The sequence below is a fragment of the Halichoerus grypus genome, chromosome 11, assembly GCF_964656455.1.
Source record: "Halichoerus grypus chromosome 11, mHalGry1.hap1.1, whole genome shotgun sequence".
Classification (NCBI taxonomy): domain Eukaryota; kingdom Metazoa; phylum Chordata; class Mammalia; order Carnivora; family Phocidae; genus Halichoerus; species Halichoerus grypus.
In genome coordinates this window covers 75,761,193-75,776,722 of record NC_135722.1, presented here as the reverse complement: position 1 = coordinate 75,776,722, position 15,530 = coordinate 75,761,193, and the positions used below count along the sequence as shown (strand labels likewise).

General features: G+C 36.7%; 1 protein-coding gene across 2 annotated transcripts in view; it reads right to left on the bottom strand.

Annotated features, from left to right (window-relative positions):
* Nucleotides 1–2,868: 2,868 nt before the first annotated feature.
* CEP57 (centrosomal protein 57) overlaps nt 2,869–15,530 on the bottom strand; it is a 39,369-nt gene continuing 26,707 nt past the window's right edge. For both annotated transcript variants that reach the window (XM_078058721.1, XM_078058722.1), the window contains exons 7-11: nt 14,087–14,194; nt 13,463–13,540; nt 7,239–7,480; nt 6,334–6,478; nt 2,869–4,665 (exon numbers count right to left, since the gene is read on the bottom strand). In XM_078058721.1, coding sequence (XP_077914847.1) covers nt 4,432–4,665; nt 6,334–6,478; nt 7,239–7,480; nt 13,463–13,540; nt 14,087–14,194 — 807 coding nt within the window. In that variant the 3' untranslated portion in view covers nt 2,869–4,431. The remainder of the gene's footprint in view (nt 4,666–6,333; nt 6,479–7,238; nt 7,481–13,462; nt 13,541–14,086; nt 14,195–15,530) is intronic.

Here is a 15,530-nt window from a genome sequence, read left to right as displayed (position 1 = left end):
TCACCCTCCATGTAAAATGGATTGAGTTTACCAAAAGGCACAGAGTGGCTGGATAGGTAAAAAAAACAAAAACAAAAACAAAACAAGGCCCATCTATATGCTCTCTACAGAATACTCATTTCAGCTCTAAAGACATACATAGGCTCAAGGTGAAAGGATGGAAAATGACATTCAAAACAAGTAGAAACCAAAACAAGACAGGCATTGCCTACTTACACAAAATAGACTTCAAGCTAAAAATCATAAAACTGGCAAAGGTCATATGATGATAAAGAGGTCCATATACCACGGAAGTTTAACAATTGTAAATATATATGCTAACAACTGAGCACCAAAATACATTAAGCAAATACTAACAGATCTTAAGGGAGAAATAGACAATAACTTATAAGAGTAGGGGACTTCAATACCCCACTATCACCAATGGGAAGATCATCCAGACAGAAAGTCAACAAGGAAGATGTGCAGAAGAGTGGCCTAGTGATCTAAGGCTCTGGGTTAAGAAAATCAACAAGGTGAACACTGGAATGGAATCATACTTTAGAGCAAATGAACTTATTAGACATACACAGAATTCATCAAACAACAGAATACACATTGTTCTTAAGTGCACATGAACATTCTCCAGAACAGATCATATGATAGGACACCGAACAAATTTCAGCAAATTTAGATTGAAATCATACTATCTTTTCTGACCACCATGGTATGAAACTAGAAATCAATAAGGGAGAAATGAGAAAATCTATAAATATGTGGAACCTAAACAACATATTCCTCAAAAACACATAGGTCAAAGAAATCAAAAGGGAAAGAAGGTAAGTTTATAGTAATAAACACGGATGTTAAGAAATTAGATCTCGACCTAACTTTATATCTCAAGAAAGCAGAAAAAAACAGATTAAGCCTAAAGTTAGCAGAACAAGAAAATAATAAAGACCAGAACAGAAATAAATGAGACCAGAGAAACAAGAGAAATGGTCAACTGAACTAAGAGCTGGTTCTTTGAAAAGGTAAAATTGACAGACTTTTAGCTAGATTAAGAAAAAGAAAACTCAAAATTAGATTACAATGATACCACAGAATAAGAAATATGAACAATTATGTGCCAAAAAATTACATAACACAATACCCATCAAAATATCAAAGGCGTTCTTCACAGAAATAGAACAATCCAAAATTTTTTGTGGAACCACAAATGACCCCAAATATCCAAAGCAATCTCAAGAAAAAAGACCAGCACCAGAGGTATCCTTGAACAACATGGCAGTCAGGGGTGCAGAGCCTTCATGCAGTTTAAAATCCTAGTATAACTTTTGACTCCCTTAATACTTAGCTACTAATAGCCTACTGTTGACCAGAAGCCTTACCAATAACAGAGTCAAAAAACATTTTGGGGGCACCTGGGTGGCTCAGTCTGTTGAGCATCTGCCTTCAGCTCAGGTCATGATCCCGGAGTCCTGGGATCGAGCCCCGCACTGGGCTCCCTGCTCATCGGGAAGCCTGCTTCTTCCTCTCGCTCTGCCTACCGCTTCCCCTGCTTGTGCTCTTTCTATAATAAATAAATAAAATCTTAAAAAACCATATTTTGTATATATAGTGTATTCTTAAAGTAAGCTAGAAAAAAAAAGGTTAAGATCATAAGGAAAATACATTTACAATACTGTAAAAAATTCATGTGTAAGTGGTCCTACACAGTTCAAACTCATGTTGTTCGAGAGTCAGTGTATACTAGTAAAGCCATAGTAATAAAAACAGTATGGTACTGGCACAAAAATAGAACAGGAGAGAGGCCAGAATCAAATCCTGGCACATGTGGTTAACTAATACTCGACAAGGGAGCCAAGAACACCTGATGGGGAGAGGACAGTCTCTTCAACAAGTGGTGCTGGGAAAACTGGAGAAATACATGCGGAGAACAATGGAATTGGACCCCTACCTCACACCACTCACAAAACTTAACTCAAAATCTACCAAAGACTTAAACGTAAGACAAGATGCTGTAAAATTCCTAGAGGAAACATAGGAGGAAGCTCCCTGATGTTTTTTTGGACATAATGCCAAAAGCACAAAAAAGAAAAGGAAAAATTAACCAATGGGACTACATCCAATTCAGCAGCTTATGCAACCTTCATATTTGAGTTGACAGATGTTTTGTAACTTTGTATCTATGACTAGCGGTTGTGCAGGTGCACTTCTTCCTTTATGATCCGGGATACAAAATTGAGACCCGTGTGGTTATGTCAAAGCTCTTTAGCCCCCTGTAACTCGTTGGCTTACCCTTCTAGTCTCACGTGCATACCTCGACTCTTACGCACCGGTACCACTCAGCTGGTCACAGCTCTCCCACGTCAACTGCAGAATCTGGCCTCTTCCCTTTTTATTTTATCCTGTTGACCTGGAACTCTTCTCCCTTATGACTAATTCCAGTTCTCCAGAGTCTAGCATCACTTCCTCCTCCAGGATGTTAACCTCCTCTTCTGCATCCTCACAGCCCTGTGCTCATGCTGTCACCACTGCATTCACCACACAAGTGTTAGAATAATTCAGACGTCTACCACCTACCTTGGATCATACCCTTCTTACTTAGCCTGGTATTCATATCGGCATCTTCCACGTAGAAGATACTTGTATTTGAAATGCACTGCAATAGCACTCTTACAAGAGAGATGTAGAACAGCATACTCCTCCGCTGTAAAGTCTCAGATAAGGAGACTGAGGGAGTATTGGTATCTTCTTGTTTTCAACTCTCACCTGAAGGTATTAAAAGCTGGAGTTGAAGGTCTGACTCCTACCTGTGGGATGGGGTAGGTTTTTAACACCATTAAACTTCTGCTAATTAGGACTGAGAACCACTACAATGAAAAATGAGTGTCACACAGTTTAATGACCTGAAATTCAAACAGCGATAACAAAAGTTTAATAGTTGAAATGGTGGTTGAGACACAAGAAAATATTTTCCATGTCACTAGAGCAGTGATTCCTTGGGTCTGTGGACTCACTGTTGTGAATTCAATGAAGATACAAAACTGCACATGCAAGCAAAAGTTTACATAAAATTTTAGAACATTCACAAACAGATCCAAATCGAAGGAACCTAAATCAAGAACTCTGTAAAAAAATTAATTCAATTAAGAGGCCTAACAAGCTTAGTGCCCAGACAGGCACCACATTTCATGCTGATTATACCCAGATAAAATCCCAGAATGCCCATTTGGATCCCAGGGGAGGCATAAAAAGGAATCTCTTTAACATGTGGTTAATGTGTTCATTAGTACTCTTTAGAGTATCTTATCATATGCCATGAGACAGTTCAGTCTTGTTGGGTTTAGTTTCTGTGTAAGCATGAGATAGGCAAATTATGTAATACCATATATTATTGTTTCTCAAAATATGTTAATGTCCTATTTAGAAATGCATTTTTTGGAGAGATTATAACAAATAAAGCCTTTATTAACAGGCTGTTAAAGAAAATTTCAGTGTTTCCTTAAAAAAGCTGCTTTATTGACTTCAGTGGCAAATTTATAAAAAGTTCACGTCTTGATCTAAGCAGAATTATGATTCACATTATTAACATAATGACAGTTGCACGTGTACAGTTAATGCACTCATACTGTACACCGAGAACATGTCCAAGGGGCAAGTTTCAAGATTAAAAACCATAATGCCTCGAACTCAACAGCATGATTACGAACAGGTATTATTTAAAAACGACAAATGTGTATGCTTTACAACATTTCCTCTTCTCTCTTCATTCTAAAAGCTCATTTACTTCATTAATAATTTATACTTTAAAAAATGCTTTTATAATTTTTGCAGTGAATGGACTTAAAATGAATGTTTGGGTCTTTAAAAATTTTTTAATGACGGATAACATCAATACAAGTGTACTTAATACTGATCAATGTCTGAAATGTCAAAAAGAAAAACAAAACAATCCTCTTAAATATGTATAAATACTTTTAAATATAGAAAACCTCCATCAATAGTCGAGACAAAGTATATTTAATGGTTGTGCTGGAAAGGAGAAAGGGGCAATTTGTGCCAGGGGAAGATTTAAAGATTTTGTTAATTTTGATAATTTAAACCTAATTTTACTTAGATATGTAAGGAACTATTAAAAAATCACACCCACAAGTAAACAACTGGTAATTTGTTTACAAAGTGCAGTATTTCAGTACAGCAAATTCATCTCAAAGAAGCCGAGCATGTGGCTTCCTGGCCTTTAAAACTCCCCTGGTTTCCATGTAGATGGTTTAACATTCAGTCATGATGTGTAACACAAGAAGCCTGTGTAGTGAAGCTTGGGCCCCTTAACACCGGCTATTCATTAATTCCAACATAAGAGAGTATGAGACCTGGAGAGTAAATTGTCAAAATCTGATTGATGAGGTACAGATTATCTGAATAAAATTTATAACCTGGTACCAGTCAGTAATCCCAACATAAACTATTGCTTTGTAATGAACTCTGTATGGTTTGCATGTCCTTCAATAACTGAAGATTTTTCCTGCTTTTTTCACCAGGTCTCGGTTTGGCAACGTCCTTCTTGTTTGTGGTCCCTGTGATTCCAGAAGAACGACTGCTGCTGTTCCCTTCTTCATCAGGAGTCTTTCTGGTGGTTCGCAAGTCCCTCTTCGGCTTCTCTACCTTCTGTTTCTCCAGCTACAACAAATAACCAAGCCAGGGAAAAAGGAGTATTCAATGAAAACATTCTCTTCCGACAACTGGTATTTTTAACTCTCGTATGAACTAAAATGCAAATAATATATTCTGGGTTTATTGTTTTAAAGCCTTCCAAAAACCTATGGTACCAGTCATTGAACACTCAGTGTGTAAAAATACAATGTGACACACAGACAAATGAACGAGAGTAAACACATCGGTCCTGGTGCTGTTTCAGAAGGCAAGGCAGTGCTGCCGAAGTGCAGAACAGGGTGAGAAACGAGAGTTTGGGGAAGATGTCACAGAAAAGACAAAAAATCTGACATGGTAAGTGAAGGATAGGATGGATACTAAAGGTGAAGAACAGGAGAAGAGTGGGTCTAGAAACCAGTCTGAGGGGCAACGAAACATATTCTAGATGGATGAAGAGATGTAATGGTAATGTATTAATACAAAAGATTTTTAATTATTTTACTATTTTAGAATAATTTAAACCAGAGAATTTATTTTTAGAGAGCTTTACTTGTACTTTAAGCTGCTGCCAAGTTGGTGTTCCATTAGAGAGAATAAAGTTAAGTCTAATGTACAAGAAACAAATTAGACCATTACTCCTACAGCAATCATTCGCTTATATTTATTCCTCTTTTTTTAAACGTGAACTTTACAAAAAATATTAAAAGCTCAGGTTCTGGAGTCAAGAAGACCCACGTTTGCATGCCAGCTCTGCATTTACCAGGGGGCTAGTATGTCCTTGCACAGAAGTTACCTAATTTCACTTTAGCATATGCCTACCTCCCAAAAACTTAGCCCAGTTTCCCTATCTATACAGTAAGATAATGCACCCAGTTCACAAGGGTTCAATGAAAATTAAATAAGAGGACATATTCAAAAGCACTTAGCATCGTGCCTATTACACAGCCACCAATCAGTAAATGTTAGTAAGCCTGTTCTGCTCCCAGTCCTTCTCCATTTCCATCAGTGGTACGGCCACACTCTCCGTCCAAATGATATTCAGCAGCAAGTCGCCCTGATCTTTCTACTTCTAAAACACACCTCCAATCTGTCGCTTCTCCCCCACTGCAGTCACTGATGACCTCTGACAGAGAAGAGCTTCACCCTGCCCAGCTGGTCTCCAGCCCACTCCCAGCAGTCACAGCAATCTCTTAAGCCACGAATCATTACGTTTCTCTCCAGACGAAAACCCTGGAGTGTGCCTTCCCACTGCACTTAGTAGATATTAAATGGCTGCAACATAAATATAACTGAAAATTTTTTTCACATATTTATATCTGACTTATTCCTTTGGAAATCAAGAATTTCCAAGGGCTTTCACAAGACCTAGGTAAATTTAGAACCATTTAAATTCATCACGGAAGTTAAGGTTTGTTCATATAAAGATAAGAATATTAAATATATTCAGTATTTGAAAGACGTATCTTCGATGATAAAATCTACTCTCACAGATTACAAGATGACGTCTTCCTTCCTAGCCCACTGAACACCAATTCTTAATAATGAAGGGACCGAGTTAGTGTCTACAGTAACGAAATGCTCCCTGTAGCTCCCTGTGATACCCTTCAGTGTCATCAAGGAAAAGGGTTTTGGTTCTCCCTTGTTCTTGTTTTTTAATCATTAGAAACAGGGAAAGGGAAATTGAGCTGGAGTTACCTGGGCTTGGTATTTTCGAACTTTAGTTATTTGGTTGGCTTTGGCCTCCATCCTCCCCACCAACGCCTCCAGTTCACACTCTAAGTTGTCTTTCAGTTCAACAGTTGGGGATTCTTGGATAAGTTTCGCAAGCTGCTGGTGATCACTGTACAAAAAATAAAAGCAGGGCTTGGTTAAGTTTCTGGTTTCATGGTTAGGTCCACCACAACCCACTCACCATGGGACCACTGCTCTGTGCAATAAAAAATGACTCAATTTCTTAAACAGAGCAACAAGATGGTTTAAAGGTTCAAGAAAGGCACTGGAGGCAAACGCAAAAGGACTTCTTAATTTCAAAGACCTAATTATTTATATTCCTACCCCTCCCAGAATAGTATGCATGTAAAAAGGAAAGCCTGGAAAGAAAGGATCTTGTTCCTCAGATACATCCAAACTTATCATTTAACTAAACTCAATGTATATCAAGCTCCTGAATAAGGAAATAAAACTTAAATGTAAACCTTGGTCTTGAAAACATTTAACAGTATTAGAAAAGGGAGAGATTTCCCCCAGAACAGTTGTATTTGTTAAGGTCCTAGTAACTTACTCAGCGGTTGGTGCAAGGACTGTGCTCAGGTATTTGAACAAATTAACAATTAATGAAGTCACTGAGAAGTTAAAAGGAAGTTTTAGAACTGTAAGTTTTTTAAAAAAAGATTTTATTTATTTGAGAGGCAGAGAATACAAGCAGCGGGGAGGAGCAGAGGGAGAAGCAGATTCCCCGCTGAGCACGGAGGCCAACGTGGGGCTCAATCCCAGGACCCCGGGATGACCTGAGCCAAAGGCAGACGCTTAACTGACTGAGCCACCCAGGTGCCCCTAGAACTAAATATAATTAAAAAAAAACCCCCAAAACTAAAACTCACAAGCTCATTTGCCCAAATTCATCTTGTAAAGTCTGTAAGACTTCTGATAACTCTTCATTAATGCTGTTGGAGGAGGAAGGCGTTACTGACAACTTCTTACTTTTACCACTTCGTGAAGAACCTTGCTTTGTCAAAGGAACACTGTTGACCACTCGATCATTGCACAGGGCTTTACTGTGTTGCTTCATTAGATGCAAGACATGCTGAACATTGGCTACCACAGCATGGCTAGGACTGGTGGACTGAAGAAAAATGAGAATTAATTGAAGCCACATTGTCTGAATCTGTTTCCTGTTTACTCCCTAAGCTGAGTAAAAAGACCCCCACCAATAGAGAGGCTAGGATCTAAATCTCCTAGAGGAAATCCAAATACCAAGTCCCATTTAACCTCTGAAATATCTCCAATCCACCTCTTAAGTCTCCACCCTACTGTCTTTCCCTTGCAACCACTTCTATTTGCTACAGGAAGATGCCATTTGGCCTCCCTGCCCCCAGTGTGTTCAGTCTTTAACTCCATAGTGCTATCGGCTCTCCTCCTAAAATATTACTCTAATAGTAATATCAGGTTGTTCTCCTACTTGAAATATTTGATGTTAAGCCCACGAACTCTAATGTCCAAACTCCTTAGCATAGAAAAAAGTCGTCTATCATTGAGCTGCAACTGATACTCCCTGGCCTTATGTCCCACCATCCCCTAATTTCTCTGCTTGCTTATTTTAATTTTATTAACATATAACAACGTGGATGAAACTAGAGGGTATTATGCTAAGTGAAATAAGTCAGTCAGAGAAAGACAAATACCGTATGATTTCACTGATATGTGGAATTTAAGAAACAAAACAGATGAACACAGAGGAAGGGAAGGAAAAATAAAGTAAGATGAAAACAGAGAGGGAGGCAAACCATGACAGATTCTTAATTCTAGGAAACAGAGTTGCTGGAGGGGAGGGGAGTGGGGGTAACTGGGTGATGGGCATTAAGGAAGGCACGTGGAAGTAATGAGCACTGGGTGTTGTATGCAACTGATGAATCACTGAACTCTCTCTGAAAATCTGTATTTAAATAAACTGTATTTGCACATACCACTTCTTTTGTGTGGCCAACACTTTTACCATTCCTTAAAACCCAGTTCAAGTATATTAACTTTTAAAGACTTCCTTAAAACCTCCAGGTAACGAATTGGTCCAATTAAGTCGTCCACTCTCAGATCAACTACAGCATTTATCTCTATCATAGTGTTTATCACAATGTATTACAATTGTGTTTGCACATGTATTTCACCTACTAAGTGGTGTATGTACTTCCAGGTGGTAGGGACTGTTGTCAGATTCATTTCTCTATCCTCAAACAGTAAGACGCACTAAGTTCATCCTTGTCACATAAACAACCATGGGAAAAACCTGGTATCCTTCTCAAAATTTCCAGTTTTGAATATTAAACAATAATCTCCATAAGCTATTTCAATTTACAAACAGATGGCTGGACTAACTTGGCTCCATGAGCATCATCTTGTTTAAAATGCAGATTCCTAGGTAGCACTCCAAACTCAATCAGTGTGGGGTCAAGGCTTGGAAATGTGTATTTTTAAGTTTGCCACTTGACTCTGACCAGCAGGTTTGAAAACCACTATGCTAACGGATACTCTGTTTTATCCTACTTTCCATTGTTAGGTAGCAAACTGAATCCAGCATTATATATGAAGAAGTATGTATACCATATCCAAGTCAGGTTTGTTCCAGGAATTCAAGACTAGTCCAATTATTTTAAAAAATCGATCAATGTAATGTAGCATATCAACAGTAAAAAGGAAAAATCACATAACCATATCATTTAATGAAGAAAAGCATTTGAAAATATCCAGCGCCCAATCAGGTACTCTCAGCAAAGTAGAAACAGAAGGAAATTTCCTTTTTAAATAAAGAGCATTGACAACCTACAGCTAACACCCTATTTACTGGTGAGACTGAATGCTAACGTTCTCCCCCCACTTAAGATCAGAAAAAAGGCAAGGATGTCCACTCTCATCACTCTTGCTTAATGTAATACTGGAAATCCTAGCTAGTGCATTAAGGCAGAGAAAGAAATAAAAGGCATGCAAATTAAAAAGAAATAAAACTGTCCCTATTTACAGATGACATGCTTCTCTACATAGAAAATCCAAACCAATCCAAAAAATAATTCCTAGGACTAAAATCACAGAATGTAAGTTCAACATACAAAAACTATACTAGCAATGATCACATAGAAACTAAATTAAAACTAAATACAACTTGCTCCAAAAAAAAACATGTGAGTATAAATCTAATAGACATGGAACCAATATGCCGGAAACCACAAAATACTGATGAAAGAAATCAAAGATCTAAATAAATAAATAAAAGCTATACTGTACTCATGGTCTGGAAGACTCAACATAATAAGGACATCAATTCTCCTAAGCTGATCTATAGGTATAATGTAATTCCAATCAAAATTATAACAAGACTTTTTTTTTGTAGACAGAGACAAGTTTATTCTAGAATTCATATGAAGAGTCAAAGAAACTAGAAGAGCTAAAACAATTGTGAAAAAGAATAGAGAAAAGAATCACTCTGCCTGATGTTAAGACTTATTATAAAAAGCCACAGTGATCGAGGCAGTGTGGTACGGGCAAAGAGGTAAACACCTATATCGATGGAACAGAATCAAAAATAAACCTTGACCTAACAAGCCTCTTACTGTATACAAAAATCATTTCAAGTAGATCACAGATTGAGATGTAAAATATAAAACTATAAAATATATATGAAACATAAGTGAAAACCTACAGGATGTCTGTCCTGGCAAAGAGTTCTTAGACTTGACAGCAAAAGCATGATCCATTAAAAAGCAAAAATCAATTAACTGGATTTCATCAAAACAAAAAGCTGCTCTGTGAAACTCTGTAAGAGGAAGAAAGACTGGGAGAATATACTTGCAAACTATGTATCTGACATATGACTTGTATCAAAATACAGAACTCAAAACCTAACAGTAAAAAAAACAAACAAAATAACCAACCCAATTAAAAAAGGGCAAGAAATGTAGATAGATATTTCATTAGGATATATGGATGGTAAATAAGCACATGAAAAGAACAGGACTACCATCATTAGTGTAATATAAATTAAAAGCACAATGAGATATCATACTCAGCAAGCAGCTAAAATAAAAAGTGACAATATTAAATGCTGGTAAGGATGGGGAAAAACTTCATCTCTTGGGCATTGCTACTAGGAATGAAAAATGGTACAATCACTCAAAAATAATTGGGGAGTTTAAAAACAAAATATACACTTACCATACAATCCAGCAATCACATTCCCAGACATTTATCCCACAGAAATGAATACTTATGTCCACACAAAAACCTGTACACAATGTTTATACTGGTTTTGTTTGTGAACACCAAAAACTTGGAGCAACCCAAAGGTCCTTCAATGGGTGAATCATTAAACTGTGGTACATTCACACCATGGGATATTCAGCCAAGAGAAAAGAAGGAACTATGGATACACACAACAATTTGATGAATCTTGGGATTTATATTGAGTAAAAGGTCAATCTCAAAAAGGTTACATCCTGCATGATTCCCATTTTTGAAATGGCAAAACTAGATATGGAGTGGTGGTTGCATGAATATAAATGTGATAAAATCGTACTGACCTAAACCCACGCATGTGTATACACACGTACACACCAACAAGGACATGTGAAACTAGAGAAATCTGAGTAAGGTCAGCGGATTGTACCAGTGCTAATCTCCTGGTTGTGAAACTATACTATGTTACGTAATGTACCGCTGCTACGGTACACCAGATGAAGGTACATGGGACCCTTTACTATTTTTGCAACTTCCTATAAATCTAGAATCATTTCAAAATTAAAAAGTTAGTCTATGTTTTTATCAAGATGATTTAAATTCACCTACAATTAAAATGGTTTAGATATACATTCTGCCTTGCAACTCTGCAGTCATCAATACAACCTTGATTATCAAGAACCAAATTCATTTGTCTCATTCACAATTTAAATGCTGATACACATGGTAGTCATTTAAAGTGTGAAAATATGTATGTGAAATCACTATTCCGCTTGTAACTTGTAATATGTATTGGCTATACTAATTGCCTATGTATACTTTCAATAAGCAGTATATAGTTTTTAAAATTCCTTTTCCTGTTATTTTTCTGGTTGTATTTATTAATGTAATTTTTTATCCATTCAATCTATAATTTAAAACTCAGGATGTGTATTTTATGTCTTTTTAATTTCATTTTTCTAGTAATTCATTTTTATTGCATTTTACAAGTGTACTGGTCTATGACAACATATAATTAAAAATAAAAACTGATCCTTCACAATAGAGAATTTGAGGAACACTTGGCTAGGTGACAGCACATTCTTAGCTATTTGAATAATTATTTTTTAATTTTTTTTTAAAGATTTTTAAAAATTTATTTATTTGACAGAGAGATAGCACAAGTAGGCAGAGCGGCAGGCAGAGGGGAAAGGGAGAAGCAGGCTCTCTGCTGAGCAGGGAGCCCGATGCGGGGCTCGATCCCAGGACCCTGAGATCATGACCTGAGCCGAAGGCAGCCGCTTAACCGACTGAGCCACCCAGGTGCCCCAATTTGAATAATTATTTTTTTAAAGGTTTTATTTATTTGAGAGAGTGAGCAAGTGAGAGAGAGCATAAGGAGCAGAAGGAGAGGGAGAAGCAGACTTCCCGCTAAGCAGGAAGCCCGATGAGGGGCTCAGTACAAATAACTTCAGAAGGAGTTTAGTTGAAAAGCCTGGTCTTTGAACCTGTCCTGTTTAACCTTTGTATTAATGAATTCAATGAGAATTATCGAAGACAGGCAATTAAATGTGGAGATAACACAAATAATGAACTAGATTCTAATGTAATGTGGGATAGGGTGAATCTATTCCTATAGAATTTCATTTACTTACAAATTCTGTATAAAATAATTAAATCTACAAGTATAGGGCCTACACTACAGAGGCTAATGCAAAGATTCAGGAAAACACCCGTTACTTCAGTTGACTCTAAAACTAATGAGAGGGAGGGATGATGTGGCTTCCCCCAGAACATTAATATGATGCTAGTTTGAGCTGACAGACTCTCAAAGATGACAAAGTCTCTATTCTGTGCTAGTCACACCACATTTAGAAAGGAAGAGAGTGATGAGGAGGTAAAGAAACTCATAAAACACATCCGGAATAGTTGAAGAAAATGGAAGTGTTTATAACCTAGAAGAGAATTAAGGAGATGAGAATAAAGTTATTTTCACGTAACAATTTAAATAAATATTTAAAATTTCCCTAGTCAAGGGCTCATTTGTTCTATGTGGATCTCTGAAAGCAGAAAAAGAACAATGAGAATTTACAGTGAAAGATTTTAACTTACTTAGGAACTTTCAAATAAAGTGGTCTAGAATTAATGAGGTCTCATCAGATGTATTGAAAAAAAAGTATTTATTTTAGAGAGCAAGTGGGGAGAAGGGAAGGGGGAGAGAGAATCTCAAGTAAACTCCCTGCTGAGTGCAAAACAGGACTTGGGGCTTGATCCCAGGACCCTGAGATCATGACCTGAGCTGAAATCAAGAGTCGGCCGTTCAACCAACTGAGCCACCCAGGTGCCCCTAAACTAACACAGTGTGAAGCATTTATTAGAAATGACCCAGTACTTGCTGATATTTGACAAAATTACCATCTCTACATTTAAACACTCAAGGAACAGAAGATTCAAGTCTATTTCTGACTGCCTCTTGGAGAATGAGTTCTGTAAGTAATATGCATGTGTGGACAAACAGTATGTGATTTCTATTTATTTAAATATCTACCTATATTTAAATATAAATGAACAAGATTGATACTAAAAACCCAATGCTACAAATTACTATTTCCTATTTCATTTACTCCTATCTGCAAACACCCCTTCTCCAAACCAGGGTGTCGGATTTTGTTCATAACCTTCCTTCCACATATGCTTTACCTGCTTTAAAGTCCCCCTTGTCTCTTCTCTGCTCCCCCAATCCCATAAAACCTTCTTCTATCTCTTCTCACATCACTATGATCCATATGGCAAAGGGACAGAAAAATGTTTTCAACATTTATAGGCATACAGGTGTAAGAGTTGATTCAATTCAAAGAGCTAGGTTGTAAAGAAAAAAAAAAAATCCAGACTTTGACCAACTCACCTTTCCAGCTACAAAAGGCATATCCCCCAAGCATAATCTATAATGTGGTTGTGCAGCAAAATAGTTCCTAGAACCTTTCTGAATGGAAAGGAAAGAAAAACAAGTTTACTCACATGATGATAAAAGCTGACCATACACCACTAACCTGAAATTTCAGCTTACTGCTGGGCTACTACTTGCTTTATCGATACTGGAATGTTCTCGAGCTCCTAATAATACTTGACAACTTGCATCCTAGCCTAGGAAAGGCTAGGAAGGAAAAAATAGTACCTGCCAAAACAGCAATTACAGTCTCACTAAAGAAACAGAGTGTGTATGTATGTGATGTATGTATAGTTACATACACCTAAAAACATTTTAAGAGTAAAAAGTCGTTAAAGCAATACTGAATAATAATTAAGATTTGTGTAGTGTTTTGCAGTTCTAAAATGCTTTCATATATATTATCTATCAAGGTAAAAATTTATATGTAGTTATTACTTATCCCCATCTTCCCAATGAAGAAACTGAATGAAAGAGATCTCCTTATCCAAGGTTGATGTACCATACTGTTTTATGAGTATTTTCACATAAATTACGCTAAGTAATAATCAGCACTTTGACTTATTGGTCCCATTTTCGTACCTTTTCTGGTGGTTTTGACTTCTTTTTTTTAACTCTTCTTGCATTGGGAACACATGGAGTTGTCTTATCTTCAAAGATAATTCTATTTGTTTCTAGACCAGTCTGCAACTAAGAAAAACAGGACAACATAAAGTTAATGCTATAGAAATAAAAGCTATTATTTAAATTTGAGATTGGCCATGTAAAGACCTGTAAAAACCTTATAGTAGTATCTGACTGAAAAACACACCATAGCTGTGTAACCTGTCTTGAATCAATCTGTGAATCAATCTGTCAACATTTGTCAAATATTTTAAATCAATACAGGTCTCTCATTTTATCTTTAAGTGCTATGTTATTTTTTTTTTTTTTAATTTTGGAACCCTTTAGCTCCATTATTTGCAGTTGTTCCATAAATTAGACCTAATGAGTTAAATGCAATATATCTAACTCCAAACCAATGCTTCAATATTTTCTTCTTTTTTACACATGGCAACCACATCAGTGCCAGACACAAAGCAGTTGGAGAGCAAAATACATTTCTTCCTCTTTAAAAAACTCATACTCTTAAAATTTAAGACAAAGAAACCAGAAATTTATGTCCAAAAGAACTGAAAGGTATGTCACAGCAAATGCTATTATGCCCTTTCCTCTAGAAGCTTAGTGACTACGTTAATTTAAAAATCGTTTCCTATGCATATGGTAGAAATTCCATAACTAATTACTAGGGATATCAAACAAGGACTGGTGCCTTCCCTAAACCAACTTACAGATTTCCTTAAAACAAAAAACAAAAAACAGTTGTGTGTATTTGTCTACAGTAGTGGTTTTCAAACCAGCCTGTGTATCAAAATCATTTGGAGTTTATGAGAATCATTCAGAATGTCACGATCTTCTCTGGACCTCATTGTTTTAAAAAGTACTGTAAAGTTCCCCAGGAAATTATGATGGAGCTGGAATGAACACTCAGAATCAATGGATTAAAGAAACAGAATACTAATAATTCCTACAATGACTGCATTCATTAGGCAGATGCCTACCTCAGGAGCATCTACATTCCCACACATCTAACAATGCTTTATATATAGTAAACTGAATAGATAGAATTCATTGAACATAAAATTACTACTCTGGAATACCTATGAAGCCAAAAGAGTTTGACTAGCATAAAAAGAACAATTTTTTTGAAAATTAACTTCTAGTTTATTTAGTTCTTCCTGGTAGTGGTTATCTATTTGTGTGGCAGAATTTTACCATTTTAAAGTACTTTCGTTGTCTTTTCTCTTGTTTGATCTCTCTAATACTAGGAAGATATAATATGAAGACCACTTAATCAATGTTAAAATCCAAGCTCTGAATCGTTAAGTATCTTGCCCGAGACTGCGAAAGTTAAGGTTAACTTAACTTGGGGTTGCCTGGGAGGCTCAGTCGGTTAAGCGTCTGCCTTCGGCTCAGGGTCATGATC